The sequence below is a fragment of the Berghia stephanieae genome, chromosome 6 (assembly GCF_034508935.2).
Source record: "Berghia stephanieae isolate SIO BIC M18660-M18661 chromosome 6, UCSD_Bste_1.3, whole genome shotgun sequence".
Taxonomy (NCBI): Eukaryota; Metazoa; Mollusca; class Gastropoda; order Nudibranchia; family Aeolidiidae; genus Berghia; species Berghia stephanieae.
This window is the reverse complement of record NC_088365.1, coordinates 45,854,150-45,877,326: the sequence shown is the minus strand read 5'-3', so window position 1 is coordinate 45,877,326 and position 23,177 is coordinate 45,854,150. Positions and strand designations below refer to the sequence as shown.

General features: G+C 36.8%; 1 protein-coding gene across 2 annotated transcripts in view; it reads left to right on the top strand.

Moving 5' to 3' along the window:
- LOC144975122 (uncharacterized) overlaps positions 1 to 4,461 on the top strand; it is a 35,058-nt gene extending 30,597 nt beyond the window's left edge. The window contains exons 1-2 of one of the 2 annotated variants that reach the window (XR_013645863.1): positions 3,575 to 3,657; positions 3,971 to 4,098. Coding sequence is in view for 1 of the 2 variants with exons in the window: in XM_078918880.1 (XP_078775006.1) it covers positions 3,971 to 4,420 (450 nt within the window). In the remaining variant the exon portion in view is untranslated. Of the gene's footprint in view, positions 1 to 3,574; positions 3,658 to 3,970 lie in introns of those variants that run through there. The other variant, XM_078918880.1, reaches the window with a different exon arrangement.
- The last annotated feature ends 18,716 nt before the right edge of the window (positions 4,462 to 23,177 follow it).

The window sequence follows — 23,177 nt, the reverse complement described above, 5'->3', positions numbered from 1 at the left end:
AATAATAATAATAATAATAATAATAATAATAATAATAATAATAATATGATATAAATAATAATAATAATAATAATAATAATAATAATAATAATAATAATAATAATAATAATAATAATAATAATAATAATAATAAAAATAATAATGATAATAATATTAATAATAATAATAATAATAATAATAATAATGATAATTATAATGGTGATAATAATAATGTAAAATCTTCTAATTAATAGATTAGTTATTTAATAGTTTGGATTATAAATTAATAATTTAAAAAATAAGTCCTTGGTACAACTCTAATAATTCACATTTTATGAATCAACATAAGATACGACATGACGATAATGATTTTTTACACTGTACAATGGGATTTGTTTACATAAGATTTATATAATCATGAAATATTCTTATAGCAAGAGTAATATTATTGCTGCTGTTACTACTACTACTACTACTACTACTACTACTACTACTACTACTACTACTACTACTACTACTACTACTACTACTACTACTACTACTACTACTACTACTACTACTACAACTACTACTACTAACACTACTACTACCACTACTACTACTACTACTACTATACTACTACTACTACTACTACTACTACTACTACATACTACTACTACTATTTACTACTACTACTACTACTACTAACTACTATACTACTACTACTAATACTACTACTACCACTACTTCTACTATTGCGACTACTACATCTACAACAATAACTCTACTAACTACTACTACTACTACTACTACTACTACTACTACTAACTACTACTACTACTACTACTACTACTACTACTACTACTACTACTACTACTACTACTACTACTACTACTTCTACTACTACTACTACTAGTAGTAGTAGTAGTAATGGATGAAATAGAGGTTGCATATTTCTGTGCTTTACTTCGTGGAAAAAAAAAGACAAATTGAAAGAGAAAACAATATTGGGTGCATCCTTTAATGACCCAAAGATTGCTCAATGGTCAATTCCGTAGACTCTATGGTGATCTCCGATCTTATCTTAAAATGACTTTCTTTGAATCACCTCATTTTACCCAGGTGCAAATGAGTACCAGTTCGCTGATGAAAGTAATCTTTGACGGACTAGCATCATTCAAGAGGATAATAAAAAGTCAGCATGCTTCGTACCCGAAAGGCATCAGTTGAGTAAGTCACCTCGCCTAGCTCAATTTGCGGCGCTGCACTGCGGTTGACGCCTGGGTTATACCTCGTCGTAGCTAAATTTTCGGCGCTGCATTGCGGCTGACGCCTGGGTTATTCCAGTCTTCCCTTGGAATAGACCCTCGAGAAAAATTTTCCCTATGGGATGAAAAAGGGAATTTTATTTTTTTAAAGTTTAAACTGTTATCTGTCTGCTCAACGCCACAGAAACATGGATAAGTTCCGGATTTATAAGCTTAGGAGGCAAGATGGCCCATGGTTAGCGCGTTGTACTCTGGACTGAGAGGTTCTGTCTTCGATTCCGACCGAAGCCAATTTGTACTTTCTAGAGCAAGAAAATTTACTCCAATCACTCACTCCATTCAGGTGTAAAAGGGTCCTGTTCAAAGGTTTTCAAATAAATACGTTAATTGTCCGCTTCACGCTATTGAAACCGGATTAATTCCTGCACCATTGGCTACAAGGCTCTAAAGGACTTAATTTGTTTTACAATGAGTCCAAGTGGCTCAGAAGGACTTACTTAAAAATATTTTCATTGAGAATTAATTCCCGAAATAAATAACGATAAAGATAATTGATCCCACAAGTTACCGAATAGATGTGCGACCGGTTTTAGACACGTTACTGCTGTGTCACAAAGTGTGACACTTCTTAAATTATATTTCTAAACATACGTTTTTAAAGTGCCGAAAATGTTTATGTTGCTATGCCTTCTGCTCGTGGTTTCATCACATAGAATTATTTTTTGAATTGTTCTTGCTAATCTATATTCAGAATTGAAATAAATAAATAAATTATAACTGTGAAATTGAATGTAAGCTTCAGTTTAATATACGAAAACAGATGAAATGGACGTTCCGGGTTTCCCCTTCATCAACAACACATGATGAATTAAAAACTACAGATGAATGAGATAATGTGGTAGTGGCGTTGTTAAGATGCATAAACAAAAACATTGATGGGCAGGAAATTGTATGCTACTTTGTGAGGAAGCGCGAATTAAAACAGAGCAATAGAAATTTATAAAAGGTGCGTACTTAATTATGTCAAAAGAGGGGAGGCGGGAAGGAACTGTGTAATGCAGTATAGAAAGTAAACTAAAATAAAGTGTGGACTATTGTTGGAAAATAAATACAATGGAATTGGAAATAAATACAAAATATAAGGGATGTAGGTATTAATATATTAGTGGCATTAGCCGCAGCAGAAGCAACAGTAGAAATAACAGTAGTAGTAGTAGTAGTAGTAGTAGTAGTAGTAGTAGTAGTAGTAGTAGTAGTAGTAGTATAGTAGTAGTAATAGTAGTTAGTAGTAGTAGTAGTAGTGTAGTAGTAGTAGTAGTAGTAGTAGTAGTAGTAGTAGTAGTAGTAGTAGTGTAGTAGTAGGGATGCAGAAAATAAAGACAGGCATTTCAATTTTGACACGGCGCCGCCAAGTCTGGGACTTTTTTGTCCTAGTGCGGAAGTCTGCTATATTTTTGTACTATCACAAACGATATGAACACGGGACTGGGACAGTCCTGTCCCGTTGATTTTGTAGCATTTCAAAACGGCTTGGGACACAACGGGACTGTTTTGTCCCGTCCCAATATGTGCGGTAGATTTCTCTAAATTCTATATGTTACAAATTCGGGACAGGACTGTCCCAGGACAGTCCGGTCCTAGTGCGGAAGAGGGTTAAATCTAAACAAAGAAAATCGGTACTTTTTATTCTTCGTGCTGGCTAGAACTTTTTCACATGTCATGTGATCAGAATGTATAAAAGTCAAAACATTATAGCATATTAACCACTCTGACATTATGGAGTATTATGTAACTTCGATGACTGGACTAATTGAAGTGGTGGGCACAGATTACACAGGACCAGATATGACAACAGGGGGGAATACGTCATCAAAACTGGCCATGAGAGAGATCGAGCGCCGCCATTTTTTTTATGCAACCAGGGACGCTGTGCGATTTAATCTCAATTTTAATGACTTTGATTGAGCTCGATTAACCTTGATTTGTTGACGGAAAATAGAAAAAAATGTCAGGTTTATGATGATAAACTAAATTAGAAATATTAAACTACACTTTTACTTCTACATTTTAGGCTTGGCTCCATTGATCGGGTTTATATTAATAACAATGACATCAATAGAAATCAAACATACCGTCAACCGGGGTGACTCAGGCCAGTGGGGGTGACTCAGGCCACTTTAAAAAAAAAAGATTTTATTAACTTTGAAGCTAAATTTCACCACTTTATATATTTTTTTTTGGGGGGGGGGGAGGTATTTTTTATATATTATTTTATTTACAACTGTATAAGAATTAAAAATATAAGTTAGCTTGTCTGCAGTCATTTGGTGCGGGGCTGACAGTTAATTCAAAATGGCCGATCAGCACATGTGAGAAAAGTCTTGCTGAAGTGACCCGCAAACTTTCCTTGCCAAAGAATTAATTACATCAGGTAAGCAATTCTATTAAATTTCTACTGCTTCATAAAATAAGCCTACAATATGTGAAATATGTTTTTTACATTTATTTCCATTGAAACAGATTTTATAGGGGTGGCCTGAGTCACTCAGTACTCCACGGGCACCCATGGGGTGACTCAGGCCACTGAAAAAAACTAGGTAAGCCAGCTATTTTACGACTAGTATATTCATTTTTTGGTGTTTTTTAGAGTGATTACTATTATTATTGTTGTTATCATTATTCATTATATAGTATGTATGGTATCCCTGCACCCGTTACTTATTATTTTTCTTTCTTCTTCTCAGGATTCCTACATCAACTTGCACTTGTACTTGTGTATTCGTCATGCCTCTCTGTCAAGAGAGCCAATCCTGAAACGCCTGCCCGGTACTGGAACTGGAGATGTTGATAACTCTATTGTATCAGATGCTTTTACAGAGCAGCTCCAGCAACTACGATGTGGTGACAACAATAAGCAGACGAGACAACGATGTAGAAAGATTAACGTCGTCCCAAGCCGTAGCATTGCGCCGGACGACTGTGGTGGGGAACATGCTTTAAATGACAACCGGGAGGAAAGTGTTGCTGAAACTGCTGAAGGTGCCGCTACTGGTGGTACAGAAGACAGATCCAGTGATGATGGTATTGAGGCACATTTATCAGAAGACTCTTTTGAAGTTGAAAGTGATGATGAGTGGATGCCAAGTACCAGTACCGGTCCAAGGAAACGAAATCTGTTTGAGGATTTCAATTGAATCTCAGTCTCTTCTTTTAATAAATGTTTGTCATTACATTATAGTTTGGCGTTGGTTATGATTTCTTTTATCTATGAGTACTACTAACATGCTGTAGTAATGAAGAGCACCGTACCTACTACAGAGATGACAATGGTTACTACGTACATTAAGGTGCATTTTGCTGATTTTGTACTCTGGAATTTACGTAAAATAAAGGCCTTTTTGCTTTCAATTTTAAAGGAAAGTATTCAACATAGGGTATGGTACCAATTATATTATTAACCATTTTCATCTCCCCTTTTAAAGGGCAATTTGAATACTTGGCAATGCTTTTAAGTGTCAAGTATTAAAATTACCCTAAAAAAGCTGATCACCCTAATCGTTCAGTCCTCTGCGACACCCCCTAATACTAATAGCAGAATCCACACCAAAATGCATGTTACATGTCATAGAGGTATATCTCTTTACTAACCAAGTGGCCTGTGTCACTCATACTATACCAAGTGTCAATTTGATAAACATGGTAAGAAGAATAGGTGTCCTGAGTCACCCCAAGGCGAGGTGACCCAGGCCACCCCATAAATTAAGCCATATCTTGCTTAATATTCGAAGCGTTGCGCTAATTTTCAGTTTGGTAGTAGATTTTGATACAGCCATATGATACCGATTCAAAAAGGCGTGAAAATGAAATATTTTTGAAGTTACATTTCAATGTTGCTCAAAAAGTGGCCTGAGTCACCCCGGTTGACGGTACATTGACAAATAGACAAAAGAGAGAGGGACTTGTTTACTTGGATCTATCTATCTATCTATCTATCTATCTATCTATCTATCTATCTATGTATCTATCTATCTATCTATCTATCTATGTATCTATCTATCTATCTATCTATCTGTCTGTCTGTCTAAGCCCCTCCCACGCTGATTATTTATGACTTGAGTCTAATTAAATTTACCATCCCTGGAACGACAACGGTTCACACAATTCTTTGATTTTACACCGCCATTAATCGACTCTACGCATATTAATAGTGACTTGCTTGTTCATTTGACATGTACCTGTTTTATGACACAATGGTGTTATTAGGGAATGGATTAAAAGTGAAGAGAACGTGGGAATTAATTGCAACATTTCAGACCTGTTGATTTCAAACAAGCACAGTTCCATGCCAACACATAGTTAGGTCATTATTCACATATTGTGTGCAATGAGTGGCACAATCTCTCTCTCTCTCTCTCTCTCTCTCTCTCTCTCTCTCTCTTTCTCTCTTTCTCCATCTCTCTCTCTCTCTCTCTTTCTCTATCTCTCTCTTTCTCTATCTCTCTCTCTCTCTCTCTCTCTCTTTCTCTCTCTCTCAAGCAGTATTAAGTGTGGTCAACGACAGAGTGAGTGACAATGATTGGGAACTCACAAAGATAGTGTCTTTTTATAACGAATTTGAACAAATTAACCCCAACCGTCGTCAGTGTGAATAAATAACTGGCGATAGGCATTGACGGATACTGTAAAAGTATAAGAGCAAATAATTATGCTTTATTGGTGACTTGAACAGCTCTTTCTTTGATCGAGTCTGGGAACTTGTGCATTCACACTAGTTTTCTGTTCTTGGGTCCAGTGTTGGGCGTGATAGCTTTGTGTTGTTGCTACAATTTATGGCACAACATTACATTTCATGTCGTAATTCGAGAACAAAATCTGAGTAACGGAAAATAATGAGTATAGGATCACCGGAAAAATGTCTGGACTTATCAATTGAAGAAATTGAGCTTTTTATATAGCGCAATATCCACTAACATACTCAAAGCGCTTTACCAGGGGTCCTTGGCCAACAGCAACACTTAACGTGTAGGTCGTGACATGACGCCTGTGAGGCTATTTTATTACAATTTTTCGGACATAGACGCTGTTTACGGTCAGGTACTCATTTTACACCTGAGTACGGTAAGATATTGTGAGTAAAGAGACTTTTCCAAGGACTCAACTATGCACCGAGCGAGGCTCGAACCCAGGACCTTCCGATCCAAAAGCGAGTGTCATAGCACTAGACCACAAAGCCGCACAGTCCAGTTCTGAACAGTGCAAATAATGTATGATTCGGGCACATGCTCTCCGTTAATAAAGGAAACAATAAACAATGAAAAGTAAAAATAAATCTGAATGAACCTTTTCTATCCGCCCCCACCCATCTTCTTTTCCAGCATTTACCTCTCTCTACACATTCTTCAATCAACCAATTAGAATTGATCATTTTTTCTATGCCCCTCCCAATTTGCTGGTAAAATGACAAATCGTATTGTCCAGCAATCGGGAATCGACGTAATAAAAGTTGGTAAGATAAGCTCTCCTACTTTGATTTTTGATGAATTCTGTGGAGACGATCAACATTTCTTTTTGATGTTACACAACTATCAACCAAAATTCCACATATTTATGAGAAGACACAAAGAGTGAAACTCACCTCTTTGAACTTGCTGATCAGTCTCTCTAACTGATGATGGCACATATCTAGTATTTGTAGAAACTATGTGTGAAATGGGAAGAACGTACAAAATTGAGGCATCCATCCCTTTGATCTAACAATGTAGACAAGTCTATGTCATGTATGGTGAGAGGGCAAGAGAAGAATATCCCCCCGCCCCTTCTCTCTCTCTCTCTCTCTCTCTCTCTCTCTCTCTCTCATTGTTGTAGTCGTCGTCATAGTAGTAGTAGTAGTAGTAGTAGTAGTAGTAGTAGTAGTAGTAGTAGTAGTAGTAATAGTAGTAGTAGTAGTAGTAGTAGTAGTAGTAGTAGTAGTAGTAGTAGTAGTAGTATAGTAGTAGTTATAGCAGTATAATAGATTGATAGTTGGATGGATTGATGACCAAGTTGATCGACCATGGCATTCACACACTTTCATCACACCCTCACTGCATTTTGTTCATTTATTTTTATGTAACTAGTAAAAAGCCCGCAATTTCGCGGGGAAGGAACTATTTTCATTCGATATTATACCCACCATCATTTAATGAGGGCAGATTGGTAAACAACGTTGTCTGTGTAACATGGTACATCATCTGTTGATTTTTCTGCGTGGCCCAACATGAAGTGTAAGCCGCTATAGCCTCTGACCCGTGACACAGCAACATATATTTGCCAGTGTGTGAAAACTGGTTGTGGTAAGAAAATCAACTGCGAAAATAAACCTGAAGTAGCAGACGTGAGCAGAGTAGAAAGACGATCCTGGGATCGAGAACTTACCTTACAGTACAGTACGCTGGTAATCATGTTTGGTGGCTTTGGCACCGTTTTTATGCACCTCCACTGGAGGTGTACAAAAACGCACCATTTTTATGCACCTCCGTTGGCGCTGCTGGTTGATAAATGAAAATGTTTCTGCTTGAAGCTCAAAGGAAAAAATAACGATAAGTGTTGAATTGTAAGCCTCAATTTAATAGACGAAGACATACTGTGGACGTTTCTGATTTCCCCTTTATCAACAAAACACGACGAATAAGACACTAAGAACGAATGTGAGATGTGTAGTGTGAATGGCGTAGATAAGGTAAATAGACATAAACAATGATGGGACAGGAAGTTTTTGAAAAACAACAAAAACAAACCAAAAAAAAAAAAAAAAAAAAAAGAAGAAGAAAATAAAAACCCAATAAAATGACAAAGACGTGGTACACGAATACACTGATGATCATGATAAAATATTATAAAATGATAACAATCGACGTTTACATATAAATGCACGTCGATAACCCATTGAATGGTACCGATGTTGTTTTTTTAAAATATAATAATATAATAATAATAATAGATTAATTTAAGGTTTTAAATATATGTCTAGTAACTATAACAACGAAAATAATGTCTTTCTCAATAAAGTAAACTTTTTTTAAAAATCTCCACAATGGGATTGAACCCAGTACTTTCAAGGTTAGAGTCTGACAGCTTATCCACTGCGATACGGAGCCACCTGACTATTCATAACATTTAATAAGGTCTTTCTAAAACCTTATTTTACCTTCAATGCAACTTATATTTTCTTGTTTTGAATTTCGATTTTTTAGATTATTATTATTTTTAAATCTATTACCAAAGAAGTTAAACCTGGTTATTATCCACCCGAAACCATCACATTCAAAGCATCAAAGGGGCAATAATAATACTTGATGTCATAAATAGATGAAAGCTGTTGAAAACTTAGTGTAGATCTCAAATCCTTAAAGTAATTAAGTGAATACATTATTTCGAATGCGACGATTTGCGTAAAAACGCCAAACGCCAAACTGACAACTTTTTACAGTGTCGAAATTGGTTGTTTTTGAGAGTGGTAGTGTCGCCGGTACATATTTCATGATATCGGTTTGACTCAACGAACTTTCAAACTGACTTTAAATTATAAAAGGAAATCAAATTATCTGTTTATCTATCTGTAAAAAATACTCTATTTTTCAAATCTTTCAGTAGAGTTGTGCGCCGTATAATTCTTTTTTTATTGCCTCAAATGGCACAATGTTCTCCACAAGGCTAGACTATATTTTTTTAAGAAAGGATTTTCAATTCCATTGTATTTATCTTCCAACAACAGTCTACACGTTTTTATATTTCACTTTCTAAACTGCATTACACAGTTCCTCCCCGCCTCCCCTCTTCTCACTTAATTAATTGCGCACCTTTTAGAAATATCTAGCATTCTATTTTAATTCGTGCTTCCTTACAAAGGAGCATACTAATTTCCTGCCAACCAATGTTTTGTTTATTCATCTTAACTGTTGTGATGTTTGATGCGATATAAATATTTGGATTAACTGGATAACACTTTGGGATGATATCAACAACTTTATTCAACTAACGGTTTTACATAAGAGGAAGTAAACAATAACAAAGATTCTACTTTTGCTTTTATATTGAGGTGATTCCGTACAATGTTAATATCTAGGTAATCTTTACATTTAAGTGGTCCCCTGTATATTTACTATCCAATTACTCACACACATATATCATAACATTAACTACGCCACTACCACATTATCTCATTCATCTGTGCAGTTGTATTCATCCTGTTTTGTTGATAAAGGGGAAACCCGAAATGTTCATTTCATCTGTTTTTGTAATTAAATTGAAACTTACATTCAATTTCATATTATTATTTATTTCTTCGAGCTTCGAGCAGCAACATTAACATTAAGTGAATACATTATACTGGGGAAGTAGGAGCTTTCGGAATGTCTCCCCTTTACTTAACTTATGGAAAAACAAACATCCTATCACCTTTACTAAGACTTATGACTAACCCTAATAGAAAAAAAAATATCCTCCGATCTCGAGTTAACCCTATAGAAAAAATTATGACAAATTGAATAAATAAACGCCTGACAAAAGATCAACGGTGAAAATACAAATTTAAAGAATACTGGGGATGTAGGCGCTTTCGGAATGTTTCCCCTTTACTTAACTTATGGAAAAACAAACACACTAGCACCTTTACTAAGATTTGTGACTAACCCTAATAGAAAAAAAAATCCTTCAATCTCGAGCTAACCCTAATAGTAAAAAAGACCCTCGGACTGTCTTGCACTACCCTTCAATACTTCACAAATCAAAATGGCGACTGAATATCAAAACAATGGTCAAAATCCATCTGTCCACTTTTGGTTGTTCTTCCTGTCGTAAAAACGCCAAACTGACAACTTTTTACAGTGACGTAATTGGTTGATTTTGAGATTGTTGGTGTCGTCGGTACGTATTTTATGATATCTGTGTGACTCAACGAACTTTCAAACTGACTTTAAATTATAAAAGGAAATCAAGTTATCTGTTTATCTATATGTAAAAAAAATACATTTCTAATCTTCAAATCTTTCAGTAGAGTTGTGCGCCGTACAATTTTTTTTATTGACTCAAATAAGCACTATGTTCTCCACAATGCTATATTTTTTAAAGAAAGGATATTTGCTAACAACGCGTTTGTTCTGTCACCGAAATGCCAATGTTTACTGTTTTATCATATACGTTTACGCTGCCAGTTTTCTGGAAACCCCGTATATCGTCAGTATCTCTCTATTCTACAACACAATTGGTCGAATTGTGAATTCATATGAGTGATGAACTTCCCAGCTACCAATCACTTGGAATTTTTCAGCCTAACTGATCACACGCATTTTTGGTCTCTCTCGTATTGCAGACGAGATTTTTAGTGCTACCCAACGAGCGAGCATAGGGATTTTTATCTGATATAGTTTTATCATTATTGCGACGATGTTATGGTGTCTATTTAGATAGTTTAGTTATTTCGATGGATTATATGGCATTTGTTGTAGAAATTTGTTTATGTGTATTCTGTTAGTCGACCATAGAGCTGGTAAGTTACCCATTACTTTAACAGTTTGATAGTCGTTATACGTACGCGGCTTTCTGTTTTGCACTATGGTTGGAGGCCTGTTTACATAGGAGTCTGGTGTACGGCCCTATCTGGGGGGGGGGGGGGGGGGGGTAGCTAGGGAGAATTTAAGTACATAGTTTAATAGATACGTTTTTATGTATTTTAGGGCTCATGGATCGTTTAGTAGATATTTTTTCTTTGGAGATAAGGGAGTTTTGCACGCACACAAACGACGGGAAGTTACGGTTGAGGCGTTGAAGCGGGATACCGCACGACTTCAATTAGACTGACAATAGGAGGTGGCGGCACGTTTATTGCACAACGGACCGCTAGGGATGAAGTTTCGGTGCGGCGAGGAAGCTAAGGGAAATGGGGGGGGGGGGGGGGGGGGGGGGTTCAATTGATGCAATATTAGGGGTGACTGGAAGACTATATTATCAGGGCTGCCAACCTCAGCATTTTGATAATAGTGTTTGAGTACTTATGTAGGAAGTAATTTGAAGATAGGGGGACACATAGGATAAATGAAACCCCTCTATTATATCGCGGATTGCTGGTGAGTTACAGGAATTGCTATTATTCTTTAATCTGTTCTGGGTGGTTAAATACTCCAGAAGCTTCAGGATAAATTTGTATAATTCATGGAACATAGAAACAATCACATGTTTTATTTATCATATAATCATTAATTGGTAGGCATATTGTAGGAGGCTTGGTTATTACTTGGAATATAGGAGGATCAGAATTAAATAATTCAATTATTCGGGGATTGGTTATTTGGGAAAACGGGACTAATTCCGTACACAGGGGATAATAGCATACTAATATGCTTGGATGGCAACCCTGGACTATTACAGGTTTATTTGTCACAGGATCGGTCCTGTTACAATTTTTTGACTATGTCACTGCAAGAACGGATTATGTCAGATGCGTGAGATGCTCACTGATTCTCTCGGTCGGTTGAATTCTTGGAAGTTTTTAGTTACGGACTGTGATAGGAATCTCTACTCAGTCAGAACGTGACGTTTGCAGGGTGTGGAGTCCATTGTCGCCCCTGTGATCTTGTAATATGACAGTATATTACATGGGTAGTGAGATTTAACGGGAATATAAGGTTATGTATTATCAAACTTTGGTTAGATTGGAACCTGGCAGGGGGCGGGGCTCCCAGTTTTAGAGGGATCCAATGAAAGATTGGGATACATGTAGCTCATATGTTTGGTCATTCGATAGGATTTGTAACATGGCCCTAAAGCAGAAGAAGGGATGAATATTGATTAATATAATTAATATTCATGTTCATCAACTGTCCCTCGACCTATCAAGTAGCATTTACTCAGCGTCGGGTACACTGAGCATGCTCTGGTTTTAGCGTTACTTAATATTCCTCCAATGAAATAGGTCTCAAAGGACGCATTACTTTGGAGGCCGTGATAACGGGAAACGTCTTAATAATTTTTGTACACCCAATCACGTGATTGTGATGACGGTTGGGTCTTGGTTTTATAAGGGTTGTACTTGCTAGTGCATCCTTTACATTTACGTCGGACGGCGACATCCAGTGACACTGTTTTTTCACTTTGACTTTGACGATTTTTGAACTTCAACTATTTTTGTCAGCAAAAAACTTTGAAAGTTCTTCCGGCAAAGAACATAGAGGTAAGTGAATGTAAAATATAAATACAGGAGGGGTTGATGTTTACATTCATCGGAAGTTGTTGGAAGTAATGTTTTAGATGATCAGACGGCCTTTACACTATGTAATTCAGATCGGAGGGATATACAAGACTTTTTCTTCGTTATGCCTAATATATGATATTATGGCAATATGGGATTTGGAACTGTATATATAAATATATATATATATATATATATATATATATATATATATATATATATATATATATATAAATCTTTGATAGTTCTTTAATATTCTTAGTATGCTTTTAGTATGGCATATTACAGTGATTATGTATGATATACTTTCTACCAGTCTGGAACATTATGGTAGTATTTTTACGTTACCAGGATATGAGTATGGATTTGTTTTCTTTCTGCCTACGTATGACTATGACATCATGACAATATAAAGTGATGGGAGAGGTAAGCACGGATTATAGTTTATAACGTGGGGGAGTGTACATGGGTACACACATGTGGTTTGTGATCAATTATCATTATAGGATTGGGGGCATTTTTATCAGTATAGCTCATTATACCTAATGTATAGGCGACACTTATAGATAACTGGTTATTATATATATATGGGAATACATGGGACTTGGATTCAACATTCATTAATTAGATGCTGTAAGGATGTCACACATAATTTTTAATTTTTGTTTTGTTAGTAGACCTGGGCTGCTTTCACTCGTGATAATGAGTTTGGAGCAGTCATAGGTGCCACATGCCGGATTATGGAACCCTCTTGTGAGGTTCCGGACATAGCTTATATGTCCAGGATTGATTATCCTTTTTTGACTGTCATTACGACTCTAATGACCTACGGGACTCTGGGTGCTTAATCCTTTGTCCTGGCTCGGGGGGTAGTGTGCACTATAAGTCACCTGCCACCGGCGCGGTTTTCTGCCGTTGTATATTAGACAACCCAGACATTAGATGTCTGAGGCTCTGTCTAGGCCTCATCAGCCAGATTGTTTGTATCAAGCAATCTTTATATGACCCACATAACTTCCAGACTCTGGCTGCTTAAGCCTTTGGCACTGGACCAGAGATAGTATAGACTAAGCAAGTCATCTATCAATGGTACGGTTTTCTGCCGTTTTTAGCTTTTTTGGCATTTCGATTGGTAGGACATTTGAGACGGCTTTGTGTTTCAAATGTGTGGGTTATATAATGGTTAAAGTTTCTTTTTGTTTTATTATGTAGATCTATGCTACTACACTTGTTCTATTACGAGTGGAGAGCATGGGTATAATTTATTAATGCCATGGAACCCTTTTGTGAGGTTCCGGACATAGCTTATATGTCCAGGATTGATTATCCTTTTTTGACTGTCATTACGACTCTAATGACCTACGGGACTCTGGGTGCTTAATCCTTTGTCCTGGCTCGGGGGGTAGTGTGCACTATAAGTCACCTATCACCGGCGCGGTTTTCTGCCGTTGTATATTAGACAACCCAGACATTAGATGTCTGAGGCTCTGTCTAGGCCTCATCAGCCAGATTGTTAGTGTCAAACAATCTTTATGTATGACCCACATAATTTCCAGACTCTGGCTGCCTAAGCCTTTGGCCCTGGACCAGAGATAGTATAGGCTAAGCAAGTCATCTATCAATGGTACGGTTTTCTGCCGTTTTCTAGCTTTTTTGGCATTAATAAACATATGAGGCGGTTTTGTCTCATATGTTGGGGTCATACAGCAGTTTTGTTTCCTTTGTCTTAGGTAAATTATGCAGCTATTCTCGTGCTGTTGGAGATCGAACAGAGCAGGGATATAGTTTGGGTCAGGGATACCTATTATGAGGTTCCGGACATAGCTTAGAAGTCTAGAAGGGACTATATTTGAGTTATTGTTATCACGACTCTCAGGATCTACGGGACTTAGGTGTGCTACCTATTGTCCTTACCGGAGGAATAGGGCACTTAGTCATCGGTCGCCAGCATAGTTTGCTGACATTACTTTTTTGACGACATTGACCCGAGGTGTCAGCTGCTGACATCTATCGCTAGCGGGGTTTGGATGCTTTTTATGCTTGGTGAGGTGACTGTTTCGGCAGATCGGCCAATTTGAGTCGTCAAATATTATTAGATTAGTCCTATGTGAAGTTGTAGTCCTTCAACTAGGATACCACTATTTTGTTTACTGTTTTATCATATACGTTTACGCTGCCAGTTTTCTGGAAACCCCGTTTATCGTCAGTATCTCTCTATTCTCGATTCATCCGATAAGCTTACATCTTAAATAAGATGGCGGCGATTAGCCAATAAAAATTGGCTGTTGTCCAGTCTACTCCTAGTCTGTTGTGGTGGGCTACAGGTTTGTCCTCGTCGTTTTCAATAGGCAGATGATGTCCCTGCCGCTTAATCACTTGCCAGTTTCTCCCACGTATGTCTTGTGGCAACGTTTGCAGATTACAATTACAGCGTAACTTAGATTATGATCCATGCAAGTAAATGCGTGTCGGATGCCCCACACTTTATCCCGGAATTTGATGGTATTTTTCACGAATAATTGTGGGCATGTCCTGCACTGCAACGTCCACAAGGCTCCGTCTAAGGTTGGTTACCTATCTATATATTATATCCATCGTCAAGCGGCTCCTAACTAGTATGTCCCTCAAAATAGTCTACACGTTATTATATTTCACTGTCTATACTGCACTACACAGTTCCTCCCCGCCTCCTCTCTTTTGACTTAATTGATTGCACACCTTTTATACATATCTATTGTTAGTAGGGGGAATTAGGTCCAAAAAACCCTTGAATTGTGCAAACAGGGTTGAAAGCATGAAAATTACATATGTTGTAGAGTATGAAAAACCCTATGATTTATGATATAGAACCACTCTGAGAGATCAGTATTAGTTGAGATACAAGGTTTTTAAGGTTAGAAAATTTTGAAATGGACGACAATAATTTCTTTCATTTTTATTGTGTAAACATTCGAGGCAAGCCGACCAAAGGTTGTTTTACGTCATCCTTTGGATTCCCCTTCGTGACTATTTTTAGCGTCGAAGCGGATGTTTTCCTTTCCCTTTACTTTCGATTCACGAACCATACAAATTATCTAATCGTAAATAATATTCAATTTCACTTGTTTTAAAGGACGTCTAGCGAGCAATATTCTATAAAATTATGAGATTTTTTCTGCATCTGATTTAATAATTATAATCAATTACTCTAAAACGGACGGGCAGACGGGTAGACGAGCAGAAGGGTAGACTAGCAGAACACAGCTCATTAAATGCCGATAACCGGTGTTGACAAAGGACAGTGCTCATTCTCCCCTCCTGTTTTCTTTTCTTTCCAAAAATACTGCTATAATCATTTTACGTGAGTTAAAACCTATTTCGGTCAAACTTGATGACAGTAAAGAGTCAGCATACCACTTACATTGCTATAATTATCATCATTATCATCATCAACCACTATGATGCTGTATTGTGGCAAGTTATTTACTTTACATTATTTATCGCAAAGGGACAATGGGAGAATGTTCTATTTGTACTGTTGTGTCCTTATGTAAGGCACTGCACACATTTTGCCTGCTGATGCTGGGTCTTTAACAGAAAGAACGAAAGAAAGAGTGATGAGAGAGGTATGAAAGAATATTGCATATGCCTATTAAAGGAATGCGTTTGCATGATTTCAGATACACATACAATAGCAAAAAGAACTGCTCCCAGAGACTGGGACAAATGTTTGATATGGCAACAAGATGACACAGACCGTTTATAATGTCCCTCTAAGTCGAGGAGGTATGACAAAGGGCAAGGCTATGAAACTCTTTTTGAAGATTTAGCACAATTCATTTCTTTGCTTTGTGGTGAAACCAAGTTGGATGTATCTATATTTTTAATTCATCAGAAAGAAATGAGATTATTGAAAGCTTAAAACAATATGATGCTAAATGGCATAAGTATTGTCGTGTAAAATTTAATGCCAACAAAATTGGGCGATTAGAATTAAAGAAATCTAAAAGAATTGCCCTACAAGAATTCCAAACTTCGTCATTTGACTTGGAGGAGTCACAGAATGAATATAATTCGCAATCCACGAGAATAATGAGACAACGTTCAAAATTAGAGATTGACTATAATAAACGTGCTTTTTTTTTTGTAAAAACGTGGAATCGGGAGTACTCCATTCTGTAATGACAACAGATATGGAAGAAAATATTCGTGAAATAGCGTTATCTATAAAAGATTTTGATATGTTGTCATTTATTGCCGGATGAGATTTAGTCGCTCAGGAGGCACACTACCGCCCTATAGATAGTTCGAAGATGACGTCACTCAGGCCTTTATTATTGTTTTTGCCATCCGCGTTTGTGAGTTGTTCTCACTAAACTGTATTAACCAGACTTTAAAAGTTCATGGTTACACAGAGTTTGTGTGTTGGTCCGTTATACTTCCGGATGGCAATGTTGTGAACTCCTTGGCCAAGCGCATTCTATCTATACCATAAAATTTGTCATGCACGATACCCTACTTTTAAAAAGTAAGCTTGAAAAGATGTCACTGCTGATGATAATCATGATGTCACAGTTCTTGAAAGAAGTCGAGCTTTTGCTAACATTATATCTTTTATAGAAGAGAACCCTGCAACAAATGTGACGATCGACATGAACCACTGTGGAGCTTATTTCCAGAATTGTCAAAAGTGTCCCAAAAACTCATCAAATGATCATGCAAGAGAGAGTGTATCGGCATCCGATGCAAGTGTTTAAGGTCCGGTTTGCCTTGCACGGACTTGTGTAGATGCGGGTGTGTGTGTGTGTGTTGGGGGGGGGGGGGGGGGGGGGGGGTGAGGTCAGTACAGTAATGAGTAAAATTCTCTCTCTCTCTCTCTCTCTCTCTCTCTCTCTCTCTCTCTCTCTCTCTGTGTCTCTCTTCCTCTCTCTCTCTCCGTCTCTCCCGCTAACTCCCTCTCCCCCTCCCCCCCCCCCCTCCCTATTTTATCTACTAGTTAGGTTAGTACGATGAGTAAAATTCTCTCTCTCTCTCTCTCTCTCTCTCTCTCTCTCTCTCTCTCTCTCTCTCTCTCCCTCTCCCGCTTGTATCCACTAGTTACAACACGAAATAACCATCAGTTAGCCGTAAATGGTTACCGGTGAATTTAAAGTTTTAGAATGCAAATTGTATTGCCGTGGTTATTTCCTCGGACAAGTAATGATATATAGGAAAAAAAATGTGCTAAAAACGCACTGTTATGATGAATTGCCAGAGTGGTTCTATATCAGGTGTTATTTATACGGGTCATAGCTACCCATATGCCAATTTTCAGGATTTCAACCCCAATGTGCACGGTTTTAGCCTAATTTTCCCTAATACAATGAATATGAAGAAAATATATATTTTTACACAGTTATTTCCCTTGTTTAATATAGCTGTAATAGGTAAAATCTAAGGCCTTAAACCGATATATTATGATTGATTGCCAGAGTGGTTCTATATCAGATTTTTTCTATGGGTCTTAGTAACCTGTATGCAAATTTTCATGCTTTCAACCCGAATTTGCACGGTTTTAGCCTAATTCCCCCTACTATGTTATATTTTAATTCGTGCTTCCTTACAAAGGAGCATACTATTTCCTGCCCATCAATGTTTTTGTTTATTCATCTTAACAACGTGACTACCACAAATTATCTCATTCGTCTGTAGAGTTTCATTCGTCCTGTTTTGTTGATAAAGGGGAAACCCAAAACGTCCATTTCATCTGTTTTTGTCTATTAAATTGAAGCTTACATTCACTTTCACATTGTTATGTACAGATATCCTTGAAAACATTTCTTTTTTGATGTCATGTACTTTTAATATTGTTTTGTGTTGATGTAATTTAAAGCGCCAAGAGTCTCATTGTTGAGGATACCGTGCGCTCTAGAAAGAATATTTACGAAGTCAATGCGGGTTGTAATTAACTGTTATTTGCATGGCCGTTATCGTCGAAAGCCACGATGTTGCACGTCAATTAAAATCTTGTTTTGTTCGAAGTGCTTAATAATAATAATAATAATAATAATAATAATAATAATAATAATAATAATAATAATAATAATAATAATAATAATAATAATGTTATTTATAGAGCGCTCAACTTCCACCAAAGTGCTCAGCGGCGCTTTACAATAATTATTGTCATTCAAACATTCATTCTTTGACAATTTTGGGAATACATATGAAGAAACAACCGTATATACATACACACAAACTCAATCACAGATACATTTACATTCATACAGGAACATACACACACATACATACACCAATATTATTCACTAACATTAGTAACTTATTCTAACGAAAGATAAAAAAAAACAAATAAAAACCAAAAAACAAAAAGAGAAAAAAAAAAAAAAATAAAAAATAAAAAAATAAAGTTCAGTCATACAGTGGAAATTGTCAGTCTGTACTTAAGGTCACAACTGGAATAAAATAAACTTAAAATTAAAATTAGATTTAAGGAGTAGTCTGTGAGCGAAACTATTCGTAAGCTCTGGAAAAAAGTTCTGTCTTTAGGTAATTTTTGGGTTTTTTTTTTTTTGAGAGGCTGACTATCCTTAATGACTAAACGAAGTGGCGATTCAGTATCAGATACTAGATAGCGGTTTGGAACTATTCAGTATCAGATACTAGATAGCGGTTTGGAACTATTCAGTAACAGATACTAGATAGCGGTTTGGAACTATTCAATAACAGATACTGGATAGTGCTGGCCTTTGTTTTACATCTGGGGAGAGCGCATTCCAAATGATGGTTTGCATGATAACGTAAGGGACACAGATCTGTAGTTTTATGGGTTGATAGTATCTCTCTTTTTAAAGGCTGGTGTTTGTTGCGGAAGTTTTCAGTCATCTGGAATTTCTCCATGATCCCAACGATGTTTGAAACAAGAACGTATAAATTAGAGTAAGTTGTTTCTACAGTCTTCTTGATCACTTTGTGGCAACCTCATAACCAGGATCTCTCTACATGTAAGAAATGTATAGATTCAGATGAAGCGGAATTAATCCCCGAAGAACTAAGATATACAATAGTGCCCTCCTTACTAAAGTCACAACAAGATCTTGACAGCTTCAAAACTCGGGCCCAGGACCTTGACAGATGGAAACTGTAGAATTTAATAAGAAATAATGGCAAAGGACATCTTGCAAGTCCATAACGTTTTAATCAGAAGAGAGACAATGCCAACAACCAACGGACTTAACTCTATGATAATTGCAGTACAAAAACTAATGACGTCATTGTTCATTGATATTTCAACACTCCCCTGAATTTGTACAACTAAAAACAACTATACTTTATAAACTAAAGCATCTCATCGTAAATTTCAATTCACGATCAACTTGTATCAAATTCACAATAACAATGCCCATGATCATTTGCATTAGTATAATGAACACTCAAACTTTATAATAGTTTTCCTCCCCCAGAGTTAAATTTTAAAAAAACGGCAAATATCAATTTGCTATATAAAAATGTAACAAAATCAACAATCTACACCCAGTAGAGTTATCAATTTTACATTTTAAAAGTACGTAACCAATAAACAAGCTATACAGTAAAGTAGAAGCTCCTAAACTTCAACTTGTCAAATTTAGTTCAAATAGGTTTTCATATCCCCATCAATGATCTTAGTTTCACAAACTGGTCTTTTGGTAAAGCTTTTGTGAGAATGTCTGCTAACATTTCCTGTGTTTTACAATATTGTAACACAATATCACCCTGGGCAATCTTATCCTGAACATAATGATACTTAATATCAATGTGTTTGGATCTCTTTAACCCTTTACCATTAGCAATACAAATTGTACTGTGATAGTCCTCATAAATAACCATTGTTGGTTCATTATCAGTAACAGTACTGATCTGAGTCATCAAAGAGTTCAACCATGTTGCTTCCTGAGTCGCTGGTAAGCAATGTACTCAGCTTCAGCAGTTGAGAGTGCAACACAATTTTGTTTCCTACTCCCCCATTGAACAGCCCCTTCTGAATTAAGAAAAATGAACCCAGAAGTAGATTTTCTATCAGAAGTATCACCTGCCCAGTCAGCATCAGAGTAACCAACACAAGCAACAACATCATCTGAGTAGAGTACACTAGGCCAAAATTTGTTATGCCCCTTAGATATCTAAACATTCTTTTTAATTCCACCCAGTGTTCCTTACATGGGTCTGAGGAGAACCTAGCAACCAACCCTACAGCATATGTTATGTCTGGCCTTGTTCTATTGCTTAAGTGTAAGAGACTACCCACTGCAGACTTGTAATGTCGAGGATCAACTCTTTCACTGTTTTCATTTCCAGGAGTAAGCTTTTGGCTGTTGCAAACCGTTGTATCAGTCGGTGAGCAATTTTCCATGCCAAATTGGGTAAGTATTTGTTTGGTGTAGGATTCTTGTCCCATCCAAATGCTCCCATTCTCTTGTCTTTTAAATTCAACACCAAGAAAGTAATCCAGTTCACCAAGATCTTTCATTTCAAACTTGTTGGAAAGGTCACTTTTGACTTGAACAAGTTCTTCTGCATCTTTGGTTATAAGGATCAGATCATCAACGTAAAGGCAAATAACGAATTTATCACCCTTTGTTTTCCCTCGTACATAGACACATGGATCCACAGCTTTCTGAAATCCCATTTTCTTTAAACACGTGTCTAGTTTTTCATTCCAGCACTTTGGAGATTGTTTGAGTCCATAAAGACTTTTCTTTAAACAACAAACAAGATCCTCTCCCATTCCAAGTTCAGTATAACCCTCAGGTTGTTTCATATATATATCTTCTTCAAGTTGATTTAAGAATGCTGCAGTAACATCCATTTGATGAATATTCATTTTCTCCTTGACAGCTTGAGATATGATTGCCCTGACTGACTCAAACCTTGCAACTGGAGCATAAACGTCATCACAATCTTCTCCATACACTTGACTATAACCTTGTGCCACAAGTCTAGCCTTATATCTTTGAACAGTGCCATCAGGGTTCAGTTTCCTTTTAAAAACCCATCTACAACCTATGGCCTTTCTTCCCTCTGGAAGCTTAGCAAGTTTCCATACACCGTTTTTAAGAAGGGAATTGTACTCATTATCAGCTGCCTCTTTCCAAAGCTTACCATCATGCCTTTGCAGTGCTTCAGATAGAGTTGTAGGCTCAGCATCATAGCTGCTGCTACTACTACTAGTGTACATCCATTCTCCATATCTCTCAACTGGTTTTGTAGCTCTTGTACTCCTTCTTATTTGTGCTTCAGTTTCATGAACATTACCCTCTAGGTTTCTTGTTTCATGATCATTTTCAGTCTCAGACTCTAAATTTAGATCAAGAATTGGACACTGAAATTCATTTTCCTGAGCTGCATCTTCCTTACTTGGCAGACCTTCAAATCTCCATTCTGTGAAAATAACATCTCTACTTAGAATAATTCTTCTCTTCTCAGTATCATAAAGCCTATAGCCTTTTGATGTTTGACCGTACCCCATAAAAATGCACTTTCTAGATTTTGGATCTAACTTCTTTCTTTCATCCTTTGGGATATGCATGTAGGCAGTGCACCCAAAACTTTTCAGATATGAAACATTTGTCTTTTTGCCTGTATAAAGCTCCCTGGGAGTCTTATCACCTAACTGTCTTGAAGGACTCAAGTTGTGAACATGCACAGCTGTATTTAACGCCTCAGCCCAGAACCTTTGGGGTAACCTGGATTGAACCAACATGGTTCGGACCTTCTCAATCAAAACTCTGTTTAATCTTTCAGCAACTCCGTTCTGTTCATGAGTTTTAGGAACGGTGTACTCATGTCTAATTCCACATTCTAACAAGAACGCTTTAAATTCATTAGACTTATATTCCCCGCCATTATCTGACCGCAAGATTTTGATTGATTTCCCAGTAACTTTTTCAACCATGGTTTTGAACTCTTTGAACACACTCAAGACTTGGTCTTTAGTTTGTATAGCATAAACCCAGCAATGTCTTGTGCAGTCATCAATGAATGTTACAAAATATTTATTGTTTCCCAATGAGTTTGGTAAAGGGCCGCACAAATCACTGTGAATCAATCCCAACACATCATTGAGACATTGGTTTTCAGAGTGAGTAGGAAAGGGAGACCTGTGTTGCTTTCCCTTGGTACAAAATTCACAAAATTTTATTTTCTTTTTGTGATCAAAATCAAACTTTGATACCATCTTCTTTTGTGACAGTTTACACAAATTATCAACTCCAAGATGACCAAATCTGCAATGCCACAAGTCTTCCTTTGATGCACTCTGACCACCATCATCAAGAGAAACATATTCATGTTTACTTTCAACACTCAAAACAGAATTATAGTCGGTGTTTGGCCTGATTTTACTAGACATACATTTTACAATAAACTGATTGTCTTCTTGATCATAATTTGCATAAGCAAGAGTTCTTTTTTCATTCATGATTTTTCCTGAAACTTGGGAGAAAATTACACTTCCCCCATGTTTCAGGATTTTGGCTACACTTATCAAATTATGAGCAAGTTCAGGTACACAAATCACATCATTTAAGATGCACTTTTCACCCTCTAAATCCAGGTAAACTTTACCAATTCCAACTGAATTAATTTTGTGTCCATATCCTAAAGTAACAACTAAATTGTCAGTTCTTTGGAATTCATGAAAAATCGTTATGTCATTACACATGTAATCCACTTATTATCTAGTGTTTCACAGAGTTCGCCGGATGAACATT